General features: G+C 38.7%; 1 protein-coding gene across 4 annotated transcripts in view; it reads right to left on the minus strand.

Moving 5' to 3' along the window:
- Positions 1-4,814: 4,814 nt before the first annotated feature.
- Positions 4,815-27,144, minus strand: part of LOC127639617 (target of Nesh-SH3-like) — a 29,988-nt gene continuing 7,658 nt past the window's right edge. Inside the window, exons 3-22 of one of the 4 annotated variants that reach the window (XM_052121727.1) lie at positions 26,631-26,699; positions 26,248-26,380; positions 23,824-24,005; positions 23,667-23,722; positions 22,971-23,007; positions 22,106-22,177; positions 21,813-21,887; positions 17,361-17,558; positions 14,851-15,024; positions 13,981-14,046; positions 11,491-11,559; positions 10,759-10,872; positions 10,432-10,521; positions 10,063-10,272; positions 9,627-9,732; positions 8,932-9,011; positions 7,771-7,800; positions 6,930-7,088; positions 6,697-6,819; positions 4,815-6,213 (exon numbers count right to left, since the gene is read on the minus strand). In XM_052121727.1, the coding sequence (XP_051977687.1) occupies positions 6,098-6,213; positions 6,697-6,819; positions 6,930-7,088; positions 7,771-7,800; positions 8,932-9,011; positions 9,627-9,732; positions 10,063-10,272; positions 10,432-10,521; positions 10,759-10,872; positions 11,491-11,559; positions 13,981-14,046; positions 14,851-15,024; positions 17,361-17,558; positions 21,813-21,887; positions 22,106-22,177; positions 22,971-23,007; positions 23,667-23,722; positions 23,824-24,005; positions 26,248-26,380; positions 26,631-26,699 (2,159 nt within the window). In that variant the 3' untranslated portion in view covers positions 4,815-6,097. The remainder of the gene's footprint in view (positions 6,214-6,696; positions 6,820-6,929; positions 7,089-7,770; positions 7,801-8,931; positions 9,012-9,626; positions 9,733-10,062; positions 10,273-10,431; positions 10,522-10,758; positions 10,873-11,490; positions 11,560-13,980; positions 14,047-14,850; positions 15,025-17,360; positions 17,559-21,812; positions 21,888-22,105; positions 22,178-22,970; positions 23,008-23,666; positions 23,723-23,823; positions 24,006-26,247; positions 26,381-26,630; positions 26,700-27,144) is intronic. The other 3 variants (XM_052121729.1, XM_052121728.1, XM_052121730.1) reach the window with 3 other exon arrangements.

A 27,144-nucleotide genomic window follows, 5' to 3' on the forward strand; every position in this document is an offset into this window, starting at 1 on the left:
AGGAATAACAGTAGTTCAAAAGATGTTGTTTATTTTATTGAAATGATAGAAAATGATGTACAGTGTAGTTGGTGTTTGGGATGTCAAAAGTACCAAATCGATGCTAAAATTAAAAAGATGTAAAAATACTAGACTGTCTGCAGTACAGGTAGTACCAAATACAAACTAATTTCGGTACCCGAGCACTTTGACTTACAGTCAGTTTCTTTCTATTTGGGCATATGACAACATGTGAGCACTCACTGTATTGATTTAGTCAAATACACTTCAAAATGTATTCAAAATACCCGCCGCTCAAAACTACAGTCTTGGCTGAATAACTTCAGTTGCTTTGACAAAGTATGTATTATATCTAATAATCATACAGTAATGAATATACCAGTTAGGGATGCATCAACTGATCAGACACCAAAAGCGATAAACCGGTATTAGCGTTAAATCTGTGATTGGCGATTGATTGAACGTGCCTAGATTAAGGGCCAATTTTTTTTTTTATTGCAGCAGGCACAAAATATTAACTAATGTGCACTTGTTTAGCCCTCAAAGCATTACATTGCCTCCAATTTTCAGATATGCTCATTATTCCGATGAAGATCCTGGCTTGTTTTAAAAATAACCTATAATATTACATGTGTATGAATTGTAAGGTGCACATTTTTAAGAGTCATTACGGTAGTAATTCTGACTTGCTGTACAGTTAGAGATGGAGAGGACAAAGAGTCAGTGTGTGGAGTGATTATGTGCTCCTCAGGTGCCCTAAATGTCTCATTAGTCACTCATCCCAGCAGTATTTGAGAACTCTGGTGGTACACACCCGGTCATTTATCAGGCTAATCAAGCCTCCGAGAGCGATAAAGGCAGAATGCGGAGGCTTGTGCAGGAGTGAGAGAGATTGTTTATGGCAGCTGACAGTCATGTGTGTGTTTGTGTCTTTTGTTTAAGTTTACCCATTAAAATTATTATTTATTGTCAAGCCGGTTCTCGCCTCCTCCTTTCCCTTCATTCCCTTTGCACTGGTGCCAAAGACCCGGGAAGGATACGCCGTGGTAGTGTTCTCGCCACTACCATCCACCCCATTGGAGCATCTGTGGCCGCTTCCCTACAGTCCACGGCCGCTGACCACGAGGGGATAAGGGGCTCCTAACCGACCATTTGGAGCGGTCAGGGCTGCTGCCTGGGGCAAAGGAGACCCCTTCTGTTCCCCGAGAACGCTGCAGGGTGTTCCGTCCACCAGGGGCTGGAGGACTGCCTCTGATCCGCCCAGGGAGGCGCGGCTGTCATCCATTAGAGGGTGGAGGAGTGGGCGAGGACCAAGCTACGGCGTATAGGAGAACTGGTGAGTAAGTGTTTTTTTTTTTTTCGTCTTTCTCTCTCTCTCTCTCTCTCTCTCACTGCCACTCCGTGTTGGCCTTTTCCCTCTGTTTTAAATGTTATAGTGTTTTTTGGGGGGGTACTACACTGTTACAGGAAGTACAGGGGTGTACGTCATGCCGGGGGCTCTCCAGCCTGAGAGAACGAGGGAGGAATATGACAGGGTGGAGGGCGGTGCCAGGTGGTGATTCTACACGCCTGGTCCCTTATCAGAAAATCAAGTCTCCGAGAGGGATAAAGGCCAACGGCGGATGGAGGTGCAGGAGAGAGATTGTTTATGGCAGCTGACCGTCATGTGTGTGTTTGTGTCTTTTGTTTAAGTTTACCATTAAAACTATTATTTATATTGTCAAGCCGGTTCTCGCCTCCTCCTTTCCCTTAATTCCCTTTACACCTGGTTTAAATCAGAGAAAGATGTTTGTCACAATATCACTGATAACAGAAATAACACTTTAACTTTCAGGAACAGCACACCGTCTTCATGCAGTTGCTGAATAATTAGTGATTTGCATTACAACAAAATGCCAAAAATTGTAAACAAGTCATAGATACTAATGATAGCTCACAGGAGCAGTTTTGAATATATATCTCTTATTTTTGAACATATCTCTGCTATGTGTAATGCATTTATGGTGTTTCATGGTTGTCAGTATGTCTGAATGAGTTTTCAATTCAAATTAATGTTAGCATTTCACAATGAATGAATATTGAATGTAATTTGACATTGTGAGGCATTAACATACCTGCAGCACATTACTTGCAAAAGTGTGGCTAGGGGCACTTTTAAAATAAATATTAGTGATTGAATCAGTATCAGCCGATCACATGCTAAGTTTGAATATTCATACTTCCCTAATATATGGTATACCAGAACAGTATTTCAGTGGAGTAGGATGTCTGAATCCTCAGTATTCATAAAACAGTAAGCAAGAAATACCCTTTTGACCTTCTATTTCTGGCAATTTCAGAAGTTTGGATCGACTGGACACTTTATGATTCATTAATCCTTTGGGAGCTGAGGCGACGCCATGTTCAAAATACTGGATTTAAAAGAATGTCTGTGAACTACGAGTCGGGCAGCTCTTTTCAACTGTAAATTATATATATACCAAGAAACTTGTTCCTTGTACTTAAATGTTTCTTGTTTAACAAAACCAGAGTAGATTATTTTCACGGTTCTTACGTTATAAATTCAGGTCGAGGGTCAGTACCTGCGTAACTGGATCTATTCATACAGCTTACATGCATCCCACTGCTTAATTACTGGCTGAGAAGTGCATCCTTCATCAAATACAGTAAATACTGTGACTTTACACAATTTTGGACACAGGTACAGTGTTCAAATATCGGTGATCATAACAGCAATTTCTTGGTAGGATGCTAGGGAGCTGTAGCAAGTGCTTTACATGGCAACCAGATATATTGCGAGCTGATTTGCTGAAAGAGGCTCTAGTATGGAAACATTATCAACTCAATTTGCAATGGCAAAAAAACAGCATTCTTTTTCTAAAATGTCATCCTATTGAGGACTACAAAAGATAACAGAGATGGTAACTTGAAGGACATTGAGGATTCTTCATTTTCAAAGAGTCACTGATCTTATGACTAAACCCAGGACATATATACATTTTTTGTTAATTATTTGGACTAGAAACACAAGGGTGCACCTTGTGATTCCAGGACATCTGGTCCTCCTATTCTAGTGTAAAGATTTATCTCAAAACAGGACCAGAAAAATGACACAGCTCTGAAGGATTATTCTGTTTTTGCAGATTGAAGCATTTCAGTGCTCATCAGTTTTTGGAAAGAAACATTTCTCCTGCTTAGACAAGGAATTGCTACAGCTCTGAGGGAAGATGGAAGAAGTTTCCCTATTGATTGTCAGGGTCGAGTTTCTTTGATGCTATCCGGGTAGTTTGTTTATTGTCAGCTTGTTTTGGTGGATAAGGGATGGTATTCTTAATTCCACCTGGCTAATTTGCAAACAGATTGTGACTATGTTCTTATTCTCAGCTGCCAGGGTGGATATGCTTACCAGCACGTGCTTGCTCGGAGCAACAACAGTTCTTTGCCTCTCTGTGTGTCCAGATTTCAGCAAAATGCTGAAAAATATGCTGAGTTGGACTTTGTGTGGATTTTCACTTGTGTCTTTGTGGTTGCCAGTCTCCAATAAAGTCTTGTCTAATTAGGGTGAAGTAATTGGATGTTTGACTCTCTTCAAGACTCTCTTCATCTTGTCCTTCCAAAAACCTCATATATATATATATATCTGATCAAGGCCATTTTGACTACACTTACATGCACACATGTCTAAAATGAGAGCAATTCCACAGTACTCCATTGACCTCTGAAAATTACCACAGCAGGTTTTCACACTTCCTTTGGGGTTTGTTTTGGTTTTGTTTGAAAGTCAGCAGATCCATTTGTCTTCCCCATCTTTCATTTGGTTTATGCACACAGACTTGTATACAGATACATTTAAATTCCCATTGTGGCTCAGCACACCCACACACTTTTATTTGGACTTTATTTGTCAAAAGCTCAGCAACACATTTTAAATAACCGAAACTCTGCCAGATTGTGTGTTTGTCACCCTATTGCCTGGCTGTAAATATTTTAACCCTATAACTCGATGAGCTCATATTGAACAAACTATTATATACTCATCTAATGATGCTCAGACTTCCTATCCTAGTTTTTGTACACATTTTGGCTAGTAAACCCATAGTCCCTTTAATAACAAATGAATGTGGATTTTAGAAGTTTGCTGAGGTCCTCCCAGCACGTGTTGGGACTAAATCGCACACTGTAATTGCCAATGATTTGCCACCAGGAGGCTTAATATGCCATGGCTGTATTCTTGCTGGCATGCCAAGAATCGACAATGCAGTGGCTGCTTTGATTCATGACCATGAGCACAGCTGTGTGAATGGAGAGTAGTGGTTAAACTAGTTGTGAAGTCTCCAGGGAGTGAGCTGCTGATTTCTCTGTACGCCTTTCTGCTGAAAATGTAAAAAAGTTGTGTGGGTGGCCTGCACTTATAGATGATCTTTAGTTTCATCAAAGAGGAATTAAGGTAAAACTTATACTCTCGTAAACTTATATCAACGCCCTTTAATTCCTTTTGTTATATTACACTCAAAGCTGTTCAGGACTCACCCCATTTAAAATAATTTCACCAACTTACTGGTTCATATAGTCCTAGAGTGCATCAAGTTATTTTGCGTGCTATCCAAAACAGAGTCTAGAAAACAAACAGCTGGTCCTTGGTCAAGGAGACCAAGTGTTATTCCTTTTCTTTACCAGAAAACCCACATGTGCAATAGGTTACACAATAGGCAATGAGACCCAAGGTACTGGGTTTTTATTGTATTCTTTAAAAATCAATAAAAATATATAGGGTGCTATAACAAAAGACACAAATATGACACACAGACAGTTTTCTTAAAAAAAGAAATAAACAATGTCTGGTATTTATTATTGTAAAATACATACAGAAACTGAGGAAACATGTCCAAACATCATCAACATCATCTTACAAACAAAGTCCATGAAAATACGGATAAGCCAGATACACTCTGCCAAGGGGATCGGCAGGAACAAAACTGTACAAAATATGGAAGCCATACAAGCTGTACTTTACATGTTAAGATCTTCAAGATTCCTTGAATATCTCTAGATTAACAACTCAAAGAAGTAGGATTTGTTTTGTAGAAAGGCCAAAGCGGTGTGACGTGTTTTGTGTTTCACAAGTTTGAGGGGGAAGATCTTAATTCTGTCATAGGTTTCCTGAAAAAATACTCTCATATACATATAAATACATTTGTGCTGTGCAAATTGCAAGTGTAAGGTCTTCCTTACAAACTAGAACCAACAAATAGTCTACACCAGGGCTTACAATGGAAGACTATGTGTTACAAAGCGTGTGTGTGTGTGTGTGTGTGTGTGTGTGATTGTATGTGTGGGGGTGTGTGTATGAAGGAAACATTAATTTTAATTTCAATCTGTTGTAAACATAGATATGTGGTCACCTTGTTTCCATTCTTCCTATGTTTGTATGGATAGCCTGACTTGTTGAGCCTTCTACCAGTACAATGTGTTTGTAAAACCAACATCGCAAAGAGTCTCAGCTATACATATGAGTTTTAGTTTACATCTGACATCAGAAACCTACAATATCAGTACTAAACTAATACAGCTGCCTCTGGTGGGAGACAAAAGTCCAAGCTGTCTTTACTATTAAAGCGGATAATCAAAGCCTGGCCCTTCCTCACTGAAAAGTCATCACCAAGAAACATGGCACCACAAACTTTGATAAATAATATTATACAGAATATCAAAATAGTTTCAGGGAGCCAGCTTCCCAATATTGAAACACATATTTTTTTCCTTTCTTTTTTACGTTCATCACTTCAATGTTTTTGAAGTAGTTTTGCTCATAATGAATTATTTTGTTTGCCCTAGAAACTGCACGATAAATAAAGAGATGAGGCATTGTTTTGCTATTACATATCACAAATGTGCTCAAAAGAATTCCCTGACTCTTTGATCCTGTACACTATTATAAATGGTATGATCTTTGGTGATGTAGGCTGAGGAGTGACCAATCTCACCATCATTTGCAGAAAAAAACAGTAAAAAAGCCTGTCATGTAACCTAGGCAGTCACCACTCCCAACCAAATGAGAGTTGCTCTTCAGGATTCTGTGTGGATTGATGCTTGAGTCCTACCATTTCCCTGGGATTGGCGTACCACATTCATACCATGCAACATAGGTTATGTGGGAGCTCCCACCAATCTGACCAAAGTTGACTGGCTCTTGTCTCATTGCTCTGAAGTAGCCTGAAAGACATCAAGAAATGTATTAGTTTTTGACCCATGTACAACAATTAAAGTAAGTAAATGCACAAAACTGAAGTGTAAATTCTGCGCCACCAAACAGAATTGCAAAAATAATGATTGTTTTCAAACAGCTTTCCTGAACACTCACCCAATCTGCCATGGGTCAGAATCAAAAAGTTATGTCCCAAACTCACACCACTGGTTATGTCAGGACACTCCAACAATAGACAATATTTTTTATGTGCCACAATATCACAGTGTTACACTTACTCAACCAATGAGAGGCTTATTTACAGTTGCCTCTGCATATTAAGCTGAGATAGGATCAGGTATTTGAACATCATTTTAACAAATCCAAAATGACAAATGGTTAAAATATGTGTGGTGGAAGGAATATTTGACTGGCCTTTTGCACATTTTAACTAAAGACATAATACTAAGTAGTATTATATTTGTGCTTCTTTGTAGTTTATCCTGGGTTACCTGGCCTTGTTGGCAGTCCGTCTGCTGGTAGTTGAGTGCCTGTTCTTCCATCTAGGAATGAGTCCACAAACTGGCAGTGGTCCTCACCATGACCTGTCTGGTCTCCAATGTTGTAGAATTTACCTGCAGGGACAAGGAAAGAAGAGAGCTGTCAATTTAAAGGTAACCCTACCATAAAACAAATACAAAAATTAAAGTAGATCAGTGTGGATAATAGTTTTTGTCAGATTTACCATTGAGGGAGTCGCTCAGGTAGATCTTGTACCGTAAGGAGTTACAGAGCTGGATGCCAACAAATTTGCGGTACCACGTCCTCTTCACGTACTGTTTCCCATTGCACTCAGAGTAAGAGTCGGTTTTGAAGGGGAACTGGGTCCAAATGGCATCTTTACCTAAATGCAATGGTGAAAAAACACCAAGATGTTATTTTATGAACTAATCAGCACAGATATTATGTGCTGGAACATATTGTGCAGAACATTGAGACATCATTGTTTAATTTTGTGGTCTTTTCAAAAGATCATTGGAGTGCAGACCCCATTTTTGTTTATACATGTGTTCGCAAAGACTTGCTGGACAAAAAGTTGAGGGGCTGTTCCATAAGTTCCACTCAGTTTCCATTGGCTCCTGTCAATCTCTTTTAACTATTGGCTTTATTTTTTTATATTCATTGTACCATTAATCTGTCAATTTTGGCTTGAATGGAATTAAATATCCAATACACAGGAAGAACTCATGGAAGTTGAATATCAGATTCCATGAGTTGGCCAAAACTGCAAGAAAGTAGCTAGGGACCTTGTTGGAGATTGGGGTTTGTCGGTTGCATGAAGGATGGAGTTATCCATTAAACACTCTTGGGTAAATGTTTTCTTTGTCTGCAAAATTAGTGTGGAAGATGTCGACATATGATGTCTACTTTGCCTTCTCATTTTTGCTTCTTCTGTCTGTCTACTTATCTCAAACTCACGTTTGCATTTTTTCCCCTTTATTAGGACTGTTCATTACATTATCCATTTATTCAACAGATCTGAATTTTTCACCTGTGAGAATTAGTATTGCAAAGAAGAAACATACCTGAGACGTTTTCGCTCACTCGTGGATCCGCTGCAAGAGAAAGCAGGCAGAAAATTAGGAGGAATCAGAAATGATGGCTTTGTTTTACAGCCACCTGGCCATAGAGACAATCAAAATGTTCTGTAGACTATAGGAAAGTTACTGACACAAATCGGCCAATTCTGTATTGGCTATACATGGGTGGGCAGATTGCCTTGAGCAAAAAGTAGAATAAATTCCAAAAAGCAGAAAATAATGTGTTTTTCCAACAGATCTTATTCTCTCTTGTGAAGAGAGATCAGCTGGCATGAACTAACCTGCTGGGTCTGCCAAAGCTATAGGGGAGAAACATTGAGCCTCAGGGACTTTGGCAGTAAAATCTCATCACTCAGTATTCCTCTATTGTTCTCCCATCATTGCACATATGGACTCTCTTTCCTTCTTAGATGCCTTTGCCCTCATTTCCATTCGCTACTCCCTTTCTTTCTCCTAGTCCCTTTCTTCTGTGGGCCAGACAATGTTTAAAGCTAAAGCCCCCCTCCCATAAACGATTTAGATTATGTGGGTCTTTATTTGTTCTTTATTTATGATATGTTGTTAGTGAGCATGTAAGACAGGCAAACATTGGCAGGGTGACAGCACTCCAGGGGTGCATCTGCATGCTTTGATGGGACCAAAGGTTATGACAGTACAGGGACATGCTGGAGTCATTAAGGTAACAATGAGCAACTCATTACATACATCTCTAAGATATAAAGAAGAAAAACAAAAAGAAGAAGAAAAAATATGGCTGACTTATGCAGACAGCAGGGCCATATGTAAAGCCCTGGAAAAGCAATTTGCTGCTCTTCCCTGGGGATATTTGCATTTTATGCCACTTTTAAAACATATTTCATGTTAAAACTGGGATTTGGGTGATTCAACCCACCTCTTAGTACAATGACTCATGAGTAAACCATGACTAAGACTAACAAATATGCTCATAGCTCCAGGACCTCTGTTATTAAAATGTCATATGTTTAAAACATGTCTATAACAAGATAAAATCAAAAATTTTCTTATAAATAACTGTTATATGCATATACCCAAATGTATATAGATCAATAATAAATGTGTCATAGGTATATAACCATTTGAATATCTGTTATTCACAATGCATGTGCTCAAGTTTGAAAGCATTACCAGACTCTGTACTGAAAGACACCGGTTCACTGGACGGCCCCTCCCCGAGCTCATTCTTGGGCTTCACCTTGAATTCATATCTGCAAGGTAAGACAAAGAGAGGTCATGCGGCATAACGTTTCTGCTTTGGTCCAGTCACATAAAGCCATTAGGTCTATTCATTTTGGATCAAAATGTACGCTGCTGACAGTGCAGGAAGTCTGTTTAATCCCAAATTATTAAAACGGACGCTGTCTGAATTGGAACACTGGTGGGTTGTTTTCAAATTCCACGCAAAATGAGGTTCTTATTTTCTCGTCTTCTGAGCCCTGACACTTGATATATTTATTTTGCAGAGTCTGAGGACTGAAAGCCTGTGGCCGCCCCTTTAATGGATCCTCCATGTGTGATGTAGAGCCATTACCAAGGGCCACGTGCCTCAAGAACCAGTCCATAGGAAGCCCTGGTTTAGACTGTGTCACCAGATCACGAGTCTATGTTCAGCCTCATTAAAAATCCAGCAAGCGTGGCGGCTCCCCTTCAGCCAGACCACAGCACACACGTCCAACACCTTGTGCAGACCTCAGGCTGCATACAAGGACTAACACCTATGGTTTTTGACACCCACATCAAACAAAATACATCTATCAAATCCACCAGAGTGCCCTGTATTGCGAGGTTTGAGTTTGCAGAAAGATATTGTAATGAAGCTGTACCTGCTCTCTGGTGTGAGGTTCTCCACTGCTGTGTGCGTCTGGTTTGTAGTCAGGATGGAAACCTGTTTACCATCAGGTCCTTTGGTAGTTGAGATAACCTCATATTCTGTAGGAAGATGCAAATTAAAATAAGGTAAGGAAAATGTTGTTTGGTGACTGACCAAAGTCAAAGGTTAAGATTTGACTCCTCAAAGTCAAGTGTTATGGTTTGACTTCTCAAAGTCAAGGGTTAAGGTTTGACTCCTCAAAGTCAAGGGTTACGATTTGGCTCCTTAAAGTCAAGAGTCAGGATTTGACTCCTCAAAGATAAGGAATAGGGTTTGTCTTATTGAAGTTAAGGATTAGGGTTAGTAAGGGTTTGAGCTCAGTTGTATCTGAGGACCTTTACAAATAGACATTTGGCCATGTTATCATTTGATCCATCTCTCAATCTTACCTGTGGTCTCATTATCTGTTTTCTCCCAGTCTAGAATGATGAAGGAGGGGCATCCTTCCACGGTCACTACAGTGAGGTTGGATGGTGCTGTTCTTGGCGGATTGGTGACATTTTGTTCTGTACCCTCCTCTTCAGGAAAGTAACTCAGAGATGTGGTGATGGAGCATGGTTCATCTGGCTTCTTATCCGTTTTGTAGACCACATGCGGAGCTGCACAACATCACATTGTGTTTAAGATGCCAGTGCTTTGGCCCAAAAACTCTCAAATTAACTTTAAGACGGATTGCATTTATGATGTGAAGATGCATAATCAGCATCTTTGAGACAGCTTGGTATGCAAGGGTAGTTAAGATTGAGAAGTCTCTTTACCAATGTAGCGTTCTTTGCCCATGGCATCGACTTTAGAGGCAGGTTCAGAGCTGAACACTGAAGAGTTCTCCCATGTCTCAAAGCGGGGTGCTAGGATTCAAACTAAGTGTCAATCAATGTCATTTTCAAAATAATTGTAGTTGACAAATTGTTTCTACCTGGATATTTCTACACACCAATTGAAAATGCAGTTTACGGGCACATTTGGGCACACCTTCAGCAGACTATAGTACTTTCAGCCGAATTTCTAAACACTTCCATACTTGTTTTCAGAATAGCAGACAATTACAGAGAGGTAAGGCCAAATTACACAAATCTAAAATATACCTGCAACAGTAGGAGCAGACGTTGACTTAGGTTTGGTTGGCTTTGCCGTAACAGGTATCCGCGCTAGTTTCAAGATGGAGGTTTTGTCCTGATTCAGGTCTGTCATCTTGTCAGCTGTGTACACAAATACATTTATGCAACTTTTTAAATAGATGTTTAGTGATACTTGAAACAAAATATACTGTTTTCTTTTTTTCTAAGGGACAAATATCATGAAGAGCACCATGAGGATGCATGTGCTATCTTTGTTACAATGACAACACTTCTGTACATTCTTAAATAAAGATGGTTCTTCAATAGTTCTTTGCAGAACCATAGGTTCTGCAAAGAACCTTCTTCATTTCAAGAACCATTTTTGCTGTGTAAGGTTTGTTTAGTCAGCTATATCTATTTTTTTTAAAGATATTTCAGTATAGGTTTTTCTGATTAGTGTATTAGTTTCTTATTTCTTTAAAGTAGGGGCTTTCTACTTATACCGACCCAAGGATATCCCATCCAGACTCTCAGCCAACCCAGTGACCACCAATATAAGAAAGCTAGATTTTCGATGTAACACTTTATAACTTTCAATTTATGTTTTCACATAACTGTCCAGGGACTTCCTGAAGGAGCTTCACAGATCCCTGCTTTAAAGTCCCAGTGCTTAGAGGTTTTTTTTAAAATATATATGAATAATATACATATATTAATAAAAAAAAAAAAAAAAAAACAGAAATATTTTTTGTTACCTACCCAGTCCTCCGGGTTTGCTCACAAGATTAGGCTTCTTTGCTGGAATAGGTAGACGTGCAGCTGGAGAACCTATGATGACATGAGAGTTGAAATCACTGTTATTCAAGCCAGAATCAAGAGTACTTCTCTCCTTTTTCTCTCATCTGTATCCAGTAATAATGAACTTAAGATGAGGATGCGGTCATTCGACAATGGCCCAAAAAATAAAAAAATCACTGCAGCAATAGGTTAGAAGTAGCCCTTCCCTCTAATCACTACAAATCATCCTTACATCTACACATCCTCCTAACATTCTCTTAACTCTTGAAAAAGCAGTGGAACACATCACTACCACCCTCAGCTCTACAAAACGATTAGGGTTAAATGAGTTTGACTCCTCTTTGGGTTTTAATTGATTATCTTTTGCAAGCTTTCAGTTTTTTTTTATATTTGCGGAAATACCGTAAAACCCCCTGTTCAAGAACCAGGTATATTACAGCACAACTGAAAATATTTTCATCTTGAATCCAGCGTCTATATCAAGACAAAGCACAATAATTTAGCAAAAACACATACGGAAATTCATGTGACATGGTTAAAAATTGTCCTACATTGAAAATTTCTCAAACTTAATGCATATTCTAAAATTTGTCTCACTAAAATGCAAACACCTGTTGTCAATTATCCTTGTCTGTGATGGATCCAAATATCTTACAATCAAGGAATTTGTCCAACTCTAACAGCAAAGAGTGTCTACTCCAAAATACATTAAATAGAAATAAATGAAATAACCTCTTTTTGAGCCACAATGTGGACAAACAAGAAAAATTAAGGTTGAAAAATTGATTTGAAATGCTTTCTCTCAATCTTTGGTAACTGGAGTATGTCACACTCTAAATGGAAAACTGAATATGGTTAAGTGGTCAAGTAATATTTTTTTAACAAGGATAATGTTTGTTTGCTTTCTTTGTGAATCTGCGATTTGGATGCTTTGCATAGGAGTAGCAAATTGAGAGGTCAAACTCACTTGTGAAGTTAACTGCAAATGAAAGAAAATTCCCTTGACTGTTTTCTTTCTGATTGCTTGGATGAAGTCTAAACATTGGCACTTCAACTGCCTTTCAAGCCTTCAGTACTCCGTGCCATCTTGCAGCACAGCCAGAAGCAAAAAGGCTACATAGAGCACATGGACCCTTCCCAGGAAAACTGATTAAATTCACATCCGAGGCACCATGTTGAAACCCTCAGTTCATCACAAGGTAATCAAATAGAGCTCAGCTCCCTAAACCCTGTGGTACAAGTAAATATCGAAAAGCTGGGAGGAAAAAAAGCCAAAAATAAAAACTGAAGACCAATAGATGTCATACTTTTACAGGGGGAAAAGTAATTTCTGAAGAGCTAGCTGAGGTTTTCGGCAGTAGTGACCGATGTTTTGGTCTCAAGCTGTCTGTGGTTAAGTCTTTTCAAGGTGCTAGTCAAAAGAGGGCAGTCGCTGTTAAATTAATCTGTTGATGTTATCATCAAAGAATGTCTCATTAGTGGTAGACACCAATTGGCATTGAACAATGCAGATGGGACAGGAATTGTTGCAAACAAATAATGCTAATTAAAGTATATTACTCAGGAGCCAATGGTATCTTCACAAATGATCAGTTGATTTGTTGTTTTCCACTGTTTATGCACAAGTTATAACTATAAGATGTTACACTCCTAAATGCACTCCTCAGCAGGCTATTTACATGGTTAGGTGTATTTTATATGTCTATTTCTGAGCAAAAACTTAACCCAAAAAAGTATAATTTTTTTTCAACTGTATTTTAGCCTGTAGTATAAAAAGGATGTAAAGTATGAGTGCATGGATTGTCTAATACCATGATTTTCTGATTAAAATGTTTCTCTCGAGACAAAAGGGCATACAATATGGCAGACTTGAAAAAGACATCATACCACATGGAAGCTTGTGACTACAACAAAGTATGACTACTTGCATGCACACTATGAACTTCAACCAGAATCTCAATCCTCTGCAGAAGGGAATAACAAATAGTATTGCTAAAATGCACAAATAAAAAAGCCACAAAATGTTACAAGATGGTTTAAGACAATGTGGTGGGTTTTTGCGTCCCCCAGAAAACAGATTCCATGTTCTCTCTAGAAAATAAATACTGTACGGCACCATTTTAAAAGTACCACATTGATGGTGTTGGTTTACAAATGAAAGAAACATCTCAGCCTTTGACAATCTGGGAAAAAGCTTTTGACAATTACACCACAAAGCTTGCGGCAGCACAGGATCTGCAGAAGCTTGCAAAATGACAACAAATGTTGAAGACAACATGACAGATTTGCGAGCAAATGGGTTGATTGGTGAATGAATGAACAAATGGATGGAAAGGGACAAGTTTACAGGAGATGGATGGTAAGGACACCAACATGGGCTGCTTCACAAAACAATGTTTCTGCGGGTTAATGATGGATAACACAGACAAAGAACGAATTGGCTCTTTTTACCCATTCTTGCTCTTGACCACATGACTGGTTTGGGAAGAGAGAGTCCCTTATGATGCTCACCATTGGCTGTTGGAGGGGAGAAGAGTGGATGTTATGGAGAAAATGAAAGCTAGGGCAGCATCATATTTTTTATTTTTTTATTTATTTATAAAAAAAAAATTGGGTGCAGAGCAGCTGAGCAAAATTGTGGTTTACAGAGACCCGCAGATGGAAGTTAAGTGGAATTGTAGGTGGCTGCTCAACTGCCTTAGGGGAAGAGAGGCCCTTTAAGATAAGATTAGTACACCAGCCATATATATATATGCCTGTCAGGCTTAAACACATATTTCACTGACAGTAAAACTGTCAAGAGTGACGAAGTATGATGGCTGGTTTGCACACACACTGTGACAAAAGTCTCTCTGAAGAGAGACTAAGGGACCTACTATGCCAATCTGTGGTGCTGCAACATAAATGCAACCAAATTAACTTTTTGGTGCTGTTAGTGGAGAACGTAGACCAACTCAATGTGAAAGTTCTCCACAGAGTGAAGATTATAACAGGACTGTACAAGGGGCTGCAAGAAAAAAAAAGACAGTAGAGTAGGGCCCTCCTTGAATAATCCAACTTAAACTGGTAGCTGTGTTTTGGAACATAGTAACTGGTTTATAGCTGGTCCAAGCTGTTCTTTGGGTGGTCGACAAGCCACCATGTTAAAAAAAAAAAAAACAATTTGGCCAGCTGGTGTTTTTTTTCTTTGCTGGTCCAAGATGGTCTACCAGCTTAGACCAGCTTGGACCAACTAGAAACCAGCTACCATGTTCCAAAATTCTTCTTCCAGCTCAAGCTAGATTTTTCAATAGGGGATGGGGAAGGAATAGTTTCTTTTACCCCCATATCTTCGTAAGGAGTCACCAAGCCTGGGGGAGGAAGGTCTCATGCCATTAGAGAGAGGAGAGAAAGGGTATCTGCCAAGTGATGACTGGTTCCTGCTAGTCACTGTTAAGATTGAATCGTTGGGTTTGGCTGGAAGAGAAGAGATCGGGCCTGTCCGAATACTCTTACCTAGATGAAAAGAAAAAACAACAGCAGCTTTGGTTACACCATGTCAGCTTTGGGGAGTGAACTGCATGCTGAGGCATGTACATCCATTTGAGGGCTGCTTTGTGTCAGAAAATGATGCTGTCTACTATTTGCTGGTGAGAGATATCTACATTTAACATGATAAGCTAGCCCTGTTTCAGTAAACCTACTACATATTGATTTGATTCTTCTTCTAATAGTGCTTAATTGGATAGCAGTAACATTACCACTTCATGTGGTGTGGTTTTTTTTAATCAGTTGTCTAATTAGCATGTACTATTAATCACATTTTCTCTGTGATTGTGTGGGGAAACATCTGTGAAATTCTGTGATTGTAGTTATGTTCAAATTTGTTGTACAGAGCTAAATGTTCTACATTCTTATTGGTATGTATTATTGGACATTCTTATTTTTCAAATTAGCCAATATTTTTAGTAAGGAACATAGCATGTGTATAACTTTGGCAGAAATTCCATACAGACCTAATCAAGAGTAAAGTAACCATTCTTTTAAATTATAATGACATTAGCTCTGTTCCAAAACTCTATTGAGCTGCATTGCTGTCTACTGCTTACATACTGTCTACAAACACTGCCTAGTACATTCTAACTGAAAACAAACTTCATAATTGACAGATTTGGTATGCTCTACTACTCAAGGCAGCAACTCCATGTATCTTACAAATACACACTGGTGACAATGGAATGCTCCAATAAATATTGGGTACATTGGTTCATTAAATTGAACTATTTTTTTTTTCCAATCCTTGTTGGTATTGAACATATATCTATAAGTGTCTGTGTGACACACTCCATTAAAATGAATCCTAAGTCACAAAAGGCCATTTTTGGAGAACTGCAAATTTGTAAAAAACTTTAGTTTTTTTAGTTTTTTTCTTGTTTTGGATAAAAGTCTCACATAGCATTTCTGCTTCGATCAGCCCCACTCTTTACTACAAAAGTACAGCACAAAAAAACACATGAATGAACATCAGAAGGAATTTTGTAAGACACAATGCCATTGACTGTAATGACCATCGTTGTCATTTATCTCAGGTAAAGTATGCGTTGTCCATAGTGTTTGATCAAATTAAATGTAGAGATGCTGACTACCATCCCTGGAGTCGCAAGTTCGAATCCAGGACGTGCTGAGTGACTCCAGCCAGGTCTCCTAAGCAACCAAATTGGTCCGGTTGCTAGGGAAGGTAGAGTCACATGGGGTAACCTCCTCATGGTCACTAAGATGTGTGGTTCTCGCTTTCGGTGGGGCATGTGGTGAGTTGTGCATGGATGCAGCGGAGAATAGCGCGAAGCTTCCACACGTGCTCCATCTCTGCGGTAACACGCTCAACAAGCCATGTGATAAGATGCGCGGATTGGCGTCTTAGATGCGGAGGTAACTGAGATTCGTCCTCCGACACCAGGATTGAGGCAAGTCACTATGCCACCATGAGGACTTAAGAGTACATTGGAAATTGGGACGTTTGGAACAGCTTTCGAATCAAAAGCAGCTCACTAGGTTTTAGAAAAGAGTTAACTTATCGCTAACACAATAAATCAAGAAAAACTTAGAAACTACTATTAACAGGACTATGTTCTGTAAATGACTTGTGAATTTTACATTAATAACATATGTATATGTTTGGCTACAGTGAGCTTAAATCTGTGTGTTGGTGGTTGCAGTAAAGTGCAGCAGTGCATTCCTGTAAAGACAAGACATGGTGTATGGGAGGAAATAGGAAAGCTGTGATTTCAGACAATAACCGACATGATATACACCGATGGGACAGTTGTGATAGCCTGCCTGACAATGCAAACAAATAAGAGGATTATGGAAGCCGATGTCACCACGGTTCATGCTGTTTATATTGGCCCACTCACTCACAAACGCTAGAGGCAGCTCTTCATATGATCCATGGAGCTGGAGTGTGAAATAATGTCTATCTGTTAGAAGCTGAAGTTACTGAATTACTGTGTTTGATTGAAATGCGGTTAGTACATCCATTCATTTCCTGTGTCTGCATATCATTTTCCTCCGAATCTGTCCAAACAAGAGGACAATGAATTGAATAATATCTTTGAAGTCAGATATTCTGGTTTTTAGTGTAAACTCTGCTGTGGGAAAATGCGTATGATGGTTGATGTATAGACAAGCTTGTACCAAAATAAATTCACCAAGTATGTTTGTGGAAAATAATGAATTATTGTATAGTTATATGTTAGTTACTCATTACCTGTCAGACATCAGACCCTGAAAGTCATATTTTGTAAAATAAGTTAGAAAAAAATAAAATAACAAGAACGAAATTTGGGAATTACCAGTGGAACTATTTGACATCTGAGTGGCACTAGGTGCCCTGGTTTGGGGGTGTCCGTGCTGTGTCCGTGCACCATTGGATAGGAAATTAGGTGTGGGGGTGACAGAAGGGCGGGAGGATTTAGTGGGTAGGAGTTGGGGGAGGATGGGAGGGATCTCCACCAGCAGAGAGGAGGCATTTCTAACATGGTTGTCTGAATCTGTTTAGGAGAAAGGAGCAGATGAGCACTCCCCACTAGAAAATCCAGTCATGCCAGATTAAGGTGGTCGAATTGCTCAACCAATTCAATAGATGTTTTAGCATATGGTTAACAAGCTCAACCTGGTCCCCACCAGCTTAGCAAGATGGACCAAGATGAGGCCAACCATCTTCTAGACCAGTGATCCCTAACTAGGGGTACCTAGCGGGTACTTAATTAGGTTGCAGTAGGTGCTTTCATAGTCTGTCTCATTACAGTAAGACAAAGCTATTTATTGGTAATTCTATTTTCACTTTGAGTTTCAATTGTTTTTATATATAAATTATTGTAATCAATGAATGATGATGCATTATATGATCAGTAAAAAGGAACATTGCTTTGATTTGGTGCTGATGAGGGGGAAATTGTGGCTGACTGATGGGGCATTGGGTGTACATAAGACACAAATGTTGGGAAACACGGATGTAGATGTACCAGCTTGGACCAGGTGATGCCTGTTAAACCATATAAAAGCATGAGCCACTTTAAGTAAATTTGAGCTAGATTTTCCAATAGGACTGACTACTGAGACCATAAATCCCAAATTAACTGGTTGACATTGGTCTCATAATCAGTTTGGCTCTAAGTGGAAAAACACAGAGATAGTTGTATTGCTATCTTATCCAGAGTTCGGAGACAGAGGAAGACAGGAAAGGAGGTGGGACTCCCAAAGTTCTGCCTTTCCCTGCCGGAACTGAAAACATGTGACTGATTCTTTCTCTGCATGCATTGACTTCATGCAGACTAAACATGGGCCAGTGGCTCAAGATGCAAAACTCTGCAAACAAGGAATCCTTGAACTGATGAATGAAGGAGATGATGAGGTCAGAGAAAGAGATGGTTCAGTTGCTCAGAAGATGGGAAAACAAGATGAGCTTCGGACGAGGAGGCTAAAGCTGTTCCAGTCTAAGAAGTTCACAACGATCCTTACAAAAACTACTCTACTCTTACCATGGTACAGTGATGGGATCAGATGGTAATACTATGGTACTTTGTTATACAATAGTAGTTTTAAGTGTGGCTAGAGTGTCAAAATACTTTATGGGGCCACTACAGTATATGCCATGGTACTGACTGATTGCCATATTCATACAATGTTATCTACATGGTTCTTCGAGTGTACTTCAAAGAACACCATTGTATTATGATGGTACATTTCCAAAAATCCATGGTTATACCACAGTACTTTTAAATTTGTAACTTTTTATTTATTTATAATTAATTTTCTTTATGGGAAAATTGGATGTTACCACGTAAGTGGAATAATTCATTTATAATGTATTTTCAGTTATGACCACTTATTGGATATTACATTTGGAGAGTAAATACTAATTATATTGGTGGAATCCTGTCTGTTCACAGAGGGGAAAAAAGAGATAGAAAAGAATGAATGGAATTTATGGTCACAGACTCACAGGTATGTAAAAGCTGGAGGACTGAAGAGACCAGACATTTATAAGTCATGATGGGATTGGCAAGTGATGAATTAATAGGGGGCTGAATGTGCAGAGAGGAGTGTGACAGGGAAAAAGCTGATTGGTTGACTCAGTGTTGGACTGGTGCTGATGTGTACAGCATGAGCGGGCTTAATGAGACTGCGTGAATGCGTGACCATGCATGACCACAAAGGGGTTTTCGCTACAGAGCACTCTGGGAAAACTTACTCTCATACTTCCTCCACAGTGTGGAAGCGACCGGTCAGGAATCCTCATCATGGTGGGACTGAGACTTTCTAACTCAACGTTCTTTCAAGTCATGCCAGCATGCAGCCAATCATAACAGCAGATGTCTTTAAAGGAACAGTTCGCCCAAAAAATTTAAGTTCTGTTATCATTTACACACCCCTATGTTTTTGCAAAACCATGTGACTTGCGTACTTCTGCAGAACATACTGTATGAGGAAATATTGGTAAAGAACGTTGCAATCCCTGATTTCCATACAATAGCAATTGAAAGTGAAATCTTAAAAAAGCTCCAAAAAGTGTAAAAGTATATGTGTCTTCTAAAGGCATGCAAGTTTTCGGGTAAATAATGCATGTCGTCATGTAAACATTGCAAGTTGTTTCATAAACATCTCAAGTTGTTGCATGCAGAATGCAAGTTGTTGCATTACAACACAAGTTGTCACGTAAACAAAGCAAGTTTTTACATAAACACTGCAAGTTGTTACATGAACAATGCAAGTTGTCATGTAAGTAAGTAAAATTTATTTGTATAGCACTTTTCTCAGATGAAGATCACAAAGTGCTTCACAACAAAAGAAAGCATAAGCAGCTCTCATAAGTACATCTCAATCACAAAACAAAATAAAATAAAATATAAGTAAAATAAGCAACACTCAAACACATACACAATAGACCAAGGCCAACCATCCTCCAAACTAATCAAAAGCCTCTTTAAAAAGCAAAGTTTTTAGCTGACTTTTAAATTTTTCCACACAATCCAAGCAGCGTATTGAAGGAGGCAAAGCGTTCCACAACCTGGGTGCAACAACTTGGAATGAACGGTCCCCCTAGTTTTAAAATGTGCAAAGGGGGCAACTAATAGTCTCTGACCTGTTGATCTCAGACTACGTGAGGATGTACGCAGCTGTATCAGGTCAGAGATGTATGAGGGCTCTGTCCTTGTAGGGCTCTAAAAGTTAGGACCAGAATTTTAAAGTGCATTCTGAATAGCACTGGTAACCAATGGAGTGAAGCTAAAACTGGAGTAATATGTGCCCTTTTACTCGTGTGGGTTAAAAGCCTAGCAGCAGAATTTTGGACAGTCTGAAGACGACCAAGATCCTTCTTATTAAGGCAGATAAAAAGACTGTTACAATAGTCCAAGCTGAGACGAGATAAAAGCATGAATGATCATCTCTAGCTCGGCTTTTGACACTAAGGCTCTTATCTTCGAAATGTTCCTTAACTGAAAGAAACAGTTTTTAATAAGATGTTTTGAATGTTTCTCCAGAGACATGGCCGTATCAAAAACAACTCCCAAACTCCTGAGACTGGGCTGAACAGACGAACCTAAGTCACAAATGTGTTTCTTTATCTGAGGGATGCTCTGCTCAGGGGCAATGATTAAAGTTTCAGTCTTAGCTGAATTCAACATTAAAAAGTTGTCATTTAGCCACTGCTTAATCCTACTCAGACAGTTCATTAAAGATGATAATTTAAATAACTCAGTGGGCTTAAAGGAGCAATATAACTGAATGTCATCTGCATACAGGTGGTAAGAGACATCTTGAAACTGGCTTATAATCTGTCCTAAAGGAAGCATATATAGAAGGAAAAGAATCGGTCCCAGGACAGAACCCTGCGGAACACCACTCAATAAACCTACAAATTCTGACATGTTCTGATTTATATAAACACTAAAACTTCTACCAGTAAGGTAAGATGAAAACCATTTCAGAGCTGATCCAGATATCCCTAATAGTGCCTGTAGTCTATTAAGCATAATATTGTGGTCAATGGTGTCAAAGGCAGATGTAAGATCCAGCAAAACTAACACTGTATGCTTCCCAGAATCAGCAGACATCAAAATATCGCTTGAAACTTCCACCAGTGCAGTTTCCGTAGAATGTTTTTTACGAAAACCTGACTGATATTTATCAAAAATATCATTATTCTCTAAGAAGGTAGTAAGCTGCTCTGCTACCACTTTCTCTAAAATCTTAGCCATAAAAGGAAGTTTAGATATCAGCCTGTAATTCGAGGGTTGCAATAGGTCCAAACTGGGCTTTTTAAGAACAGGTTCAACAATGTGAAAAGTGCATCTAAAGAACAATAATATTTTTTTCTAAGGCATAATATACAATCACATTTTTCATCAAACCATACAATAATAAAGACATTACAGCTTCAGCATGATATTCTGTAAAGCTGCTTTAAAACGATGTGTGTTGTGAAAAGCGCAATCCAAATAAAAATGACTTAGGACACTTTTGTGAGCTTTTTAAGGATCGAAAGTGAGTTACTGTGAGCTACCATTGTATGGAAATCAGGGATTGCAACATTTTAATTATCTCCAAATTATCTCTAAATTATCTCCTTTTGTGTTCTGCTGAAGAAAGTAAGTCATGTGTGTTTGGAACATCATGAGGGTATTTTTGGGTGATCTATTCCTATAATCCCGCCTACACCCAGCAATAAGTCTGACAGCAAAGCGATGACCGAAGGACTGCTCATTAGCTGAGTGATTCAAAACAGAACTTCTCTCGGTTACCCAATGGGAGCTGAGGCCATTTTGGCTCATTGGCTCTGGGAGCAGCAACGGTTCCTTGTTGGTCCATTGGTGGTGCTGTGGGAAATAATGCAATGTTTTATAAAAGGAAAAAACAAAGAGACAGAAAGTGAGTAGGCTTCTCCAACAAGGCTCTTGAGAGGGAGAGGGTATTAAATGTTGAAGTCTACACTGAGTTTTGTGACGTGTCAGTTTAAAGGGTATGACAAAAATAAATCAAGGGTGAAAGAAAGAGTGCACAAAGAAAGAATGAGAGAAAAAAGAGGGAAAATTACCAAAAGATGTCCTTGGAGCTCCATTAAAGCCTGGGTTTTTGAACAGTCCTGGCTGGGTTTTGTTGTGGAGTACTAGGGAGGAGATTGTGAATGAAAAAAGCAACACAAAACACACTTTCCAATGGACAGAGAATTGTACAGTATTACACGCTCAGTTTGTCTCATTTTACACATTGACTGAAAGGTTCAACAGATTAAAGTTTCAACCAAAATGAACATTCCATCACCATTCACTCATTTACTCACTGGATGTTACAGTGACCATACAGCATACTGTAACTTCAAAAAGGCACCATAAAAGTATCATAACAGTTGTCCATAAGTCTTGTTCACTATATACTGAGTCTTCAGAAGCCATACTGTACGATAGCAACAGAATGATTTGACAGAATGATTTGAACTTTAATACGGATTTATCAGAGCTCTCATATCTCATTGGTACTTCCCATTAAACTTGGTGCAGTCTGTCTTCATGTCCCATGTTTGAGCATAAGGTTTTCAGCGAATTACTTAAAATAATTGTATATTTTAACGACTTATATTTCAGTCTGTTCCTCACGCAAAGCTATTGAATGGCTTCAGAAACCTTGCAATTTAGCTCATGAGTCACATTGATTAATTTTATTGTACTTTTATTGCACTTTTTTTCCATTTGAGATTCCATTTTTGGAACGTGACAGCCCCTGGTTGGCCCCTCTACGTACAACGTTTCTACTTTTTCAAAGTTATATTGGTTTGGAAAAACATAAGTAAGTAATGACAGAATTTTCATTTTTGCATGAACTATCCCTTTAAAAAAAGAGCAAGTTTTACTTTATTTACAACACCTGGGCCAATTTTTAAAAGTAGTAGTTGATGATCTTACCTTGTCGAGGTGGGAACAGACTGCCGTGGGGTCCAGCCTGTAAAAAGAGGGTTGCACACATTTATTTTAACATTTATTAAGGCAAGGTAGACGAGGTTGTTGAAGAAAATGTAAGTGGTGATTGCCTATAGAAAACATGCCTCCACAATGATAGGGTGTTCTTGGTGGTTTCTAGGATATTACTAGATGGTTGCTAGGTGGTTACTAACTGGCCTAATTCAAAAGAACCCATCCATGTCATTTTGATATTCTTGTCCCTTCTTCAATGTAAGTGAATTGGAATGTATATATATGAGTTACATACTGAAGTTTAATGCTTAGGGAAGGATAAGAAATGGTTATAGCCTTAGCAAGCACCATTAAAAAGAGGAATGTCACAAACAAGACAGAAGTACTGTAGCGTGGAGTGCTAAGAGTGTCAAATCAACCCTTTTAGTATTGTGGTGCCAAACCAGAAACTAGAAATCCAGATACAACCAGATCAATGGGAGAAATTTACTGAAGCTCTCTCATCGTGTCCCTCTTTCTGTCCCGGAATGTGAACATGTTTTGAATCAAATCATAACAACATTACAAGCACTTAAAGTTGTGCATGGGGTGTTTTCAAGTGGTTTTGCCTGTTCAAGTCATTATGTGGACAGCCAAACAAGTCATAATGTTCTGTAACCCAATGTGACAAGCATCAACATTACATACCAACGTCTTGACGAAAGGGGGTCGGTTGGGCTTGTAGGTTATCTGCATGTTTTTGTCTGAAAAATAATAAAAACATTAAGGGTGTGATTTACACTTGATCAGCGTTCAGATTTCCATGCAAAAATAACTTTGAATGGATTGTAAGAGTTTCTCCTACCTCCCATGTTGGTGTTGTGGATAACTGGCTTGCTCCAAACTCCACTGCGTTCGTCTTTGTTGGATCTGACGCCAAACTCGTAGGGTGTGTTGGGCTTGAGGTTGTCGATTACAGTATCGGAGGTAGGGCAGGTCTGGTAGATCCACTTCCTGTTTCTCTCTCTGTAGCGAATGGTGTAATGCCTGTATGGGTTTCAAAGACAGATTGTACAAAGGTTATTTGAATATCTACAAACAGTAGAATCCAAATGGATCCAGAGTCATTTTAAGACCTTGGTTTTGAAGTAGCAGAGCCAATTATATATATTAATGCTGTCAAATATAGTCAAATAGAGTAAATGTAGCCTGTTGGAGTCAATCGATGACCCTGTTGAAAAGAGCACAACAGCACAACTGCTGAATTGCTTTTTTATTACAAGGCTCTCTGGAATACTCTGTTCTGATTGGTCAATGGCGCCATCTAGCTGTCAGATGTTGCTCTGTAACAACCGTACATACAGGGATATATATGTATCAGACCGCTCATCCAGGGTCTGCGAGTGATCTCTACAAGTAAGCAAAGTAAATACCAACAGATTCCAGCTGTTCAGTAATTTATTTCTTTTCACATAATTGCAGAATTTCAGCGCAAATCAATGTTTCATGTCCATTTATTTGTTTATTTGAAAAGCAGTCTTGTAATAGGCTAAATAATGAGGAGTCAGATGGTCATTTTCACAAATTAAACCCGAACAGAACTCCTACGCATACCGGAGGTTGATTACAGCTGTTCAGCTATTTTTTTAATATCAAATTACATAATTTCAAACAAATCAATATTTTATGTACATGTATTAATTTATTTGGTTAGTAGCAGTGTAATAAGCTGAATAATGTACAGTCAGCTGGTTGTTATCGCAAAATAAACCCCTTTAGGGTGATACAAGACCCTTCCGCTTCACGTTGTGGTCCTGTCAGGGTTTATTGTGTGAGAACAAACAGCTGACTGTACATTATCCCCTACATACAACTGTTCAACAGACAAGTAAATAATATTGAATAACTTAAGTTTTAGACTGAAATTGGCCAATTAGTTTGTACATTTCTCCTCGGCCACGGAAAATAGTTTCAAAAGAAGAAAATGCATCAAGCCCAACTCACTCTCTGCTCTCATCCTCTGATTTGTTCACAAACGAAACCAGTATTTTTTTATATTTTTAGTAAAAAAAACCTCTCTAGTTAACTTCCATTGTTTTGGTTGTAACTGACTAAATTATTTTTAACAAATCAGTCGAGTCCATGATATAACGACTCACTCGAAACATAAAAGATGTCGCCACCTGTTGGTGTAAATATGAAATCAGCAGGAACGGTCACTGACAGTATCAAAAGATCTGGAAAGCCTCAAACACTGACAAGTGGAGCGATACAGTGAAACAAACAGCACCAAACCAGCACTAAGCGACATAAACCAGCCAAGACCCACAAGGAATCTAATGTTGGTCTAAGCTAGCCTTTTCAACAGGGTTGAAACTAGTAACGTTTTCTGTCACCATAGTAATCATGGGGCAATAAAACGGAGGGGCTGTAAGACTTTAGCTCCCAATTCTTTTGGCCCAGGTCAACATTTCCAGTGGCCTTTCCAAAAGTCTCCCCTTAAACAAATAAAAAAGCATTCACATGAGGGAGGTAGAGAACATGTCAGTGTGTCCTCAAAAAGCGTTTTAACATGTAGACACACACCTGCAGTGGCAGGGATCCATACCACACACATTTTTTTTTCTTTCTCGTTGTAGAATAACATCACACACATTGAATCACTCTCTATTGAACGGTTACATGACATAAATCCAGTCTCATGTCAGTGCAGTGAGAACATTGAATAAAAACCTGGACACTCTAAATAACCTGAGGCTTTTTTGCATGCACTGTATATGCTTCTAGGATGGGCCCCAAAAACATTGGAAACAGACCAGCTAACATATCTATGTTCTTAAAACATTTTCCAAAAGTTACATTGTGGTTGTTGAAATGTCTAGTTTTCCTAGAACATTACAGAACATTGTTATAAAGGTTAGTATAACACTTTAGAAAACTTAATTTGCCAATTTATTTTATTAGTTTTCACAAATATTTATTTTTTAAATGAAACAAATCTAGTTTAATATGTACAATGTTGCACTAAGAATGATTTGTCCTAACACTGTGTGAACTTTTATCGAATACTAATAACATAATATGGAGGTTCCATCTATGTTTGTTCCTAACCTTAACATAATGTAAGCCAAGTTTTATTTCATTTACATTTTTTTCCATGTTGTGTAGGTTAAATGGCCCCTATATATGAAGTGAAATGAATTAAGTCTTCCTCTGAGATTTGAGGCACTCATATGGAACACTTTGGTGGACGAAAAAGTAAAATCCAGATGTTGTGTGAGTAACTCACCCATCCTCCAAGCAGTCGTTCATGATGTTTCCCTCATAGGGTGTCTTTAAGTTGGTTCCCCAGGATAGGAGCACGGATGTCGGTGTGACGGAATCTATCACCAGGTGGAGAGGTTTGTCCAAGTTCACCTTACCTGTTTAATGCCCACATTTAATAATAATTAGCAATGGAATGTGTGTTCTATCTAAGGTTTATTGGACGTTTTCAAACCTCAGGTTAAACTTGTTGACTCAATAGCACATCTGTTGCATATTTTCCACTGAATATACCCTGTCATGGACTATTTGGATTCTTAATCCATTGCAAATGCTTAATACATTTTTTGGTTAAAATACAGCTAGCTGTGCTAGTACGCTAAAACCGCTAATGTATGCATCATGTACCTGTACATTGCTTTTTCACATCATTGGTTGGGATAGGTTGAACAGCCACTAGGTACTTGGGCTCAGCATCTATAAAGACAAAGATCTCTAGTTAACCAAGATAGGTTTCATGCTGCTACAAAGGACTCTTTCTTAAATGACTAACTTGAATTTAAGAACAAAGTAAAGAGGCTGCAACATGCATCAACAAAAAGGAAGGAAATAATGGCTCAATATTTCTGTGGGGGATTAATAGAGTTCTGAAAGATTCTGGTGGACTTTTGTTTGGTAAAACGTCTTGAGTTGTATAATGTGAAGCTTTTCACACAGTTTATAGCCCTGTGACGACAAGAGTTTGTTAAACATCCATGTTTCCACTGTAACCCAGAATAAAACTGCATATTTGCCAACATTTTATTTGTTAGGGTGCTAATTATTATTTATGCCTTTGTAATAGTTCTGAATATAAAACTGGAAAACATATTTAGACATTAAGCCCATTTGTGTGATACAAAATTTGCCAGTATCAAAGTTC

The sequence above is a fragment of the Xyrauchen texanus genome, chromosome 48 (genome assembly GCF_025860055.1).
Source record: "Xyrauchen texanus isolate HMW12.3.18 chromosome 48, RBS_HiC_50CHRs, whole genome shotgun sequence".
Taxonomy (NCBI): Eukaryota; Metazoa; Chordata; class Actinopteri; order Cypriniformes; family Catostomidae; genus Xyrauchen; species Xyrauchen texanus.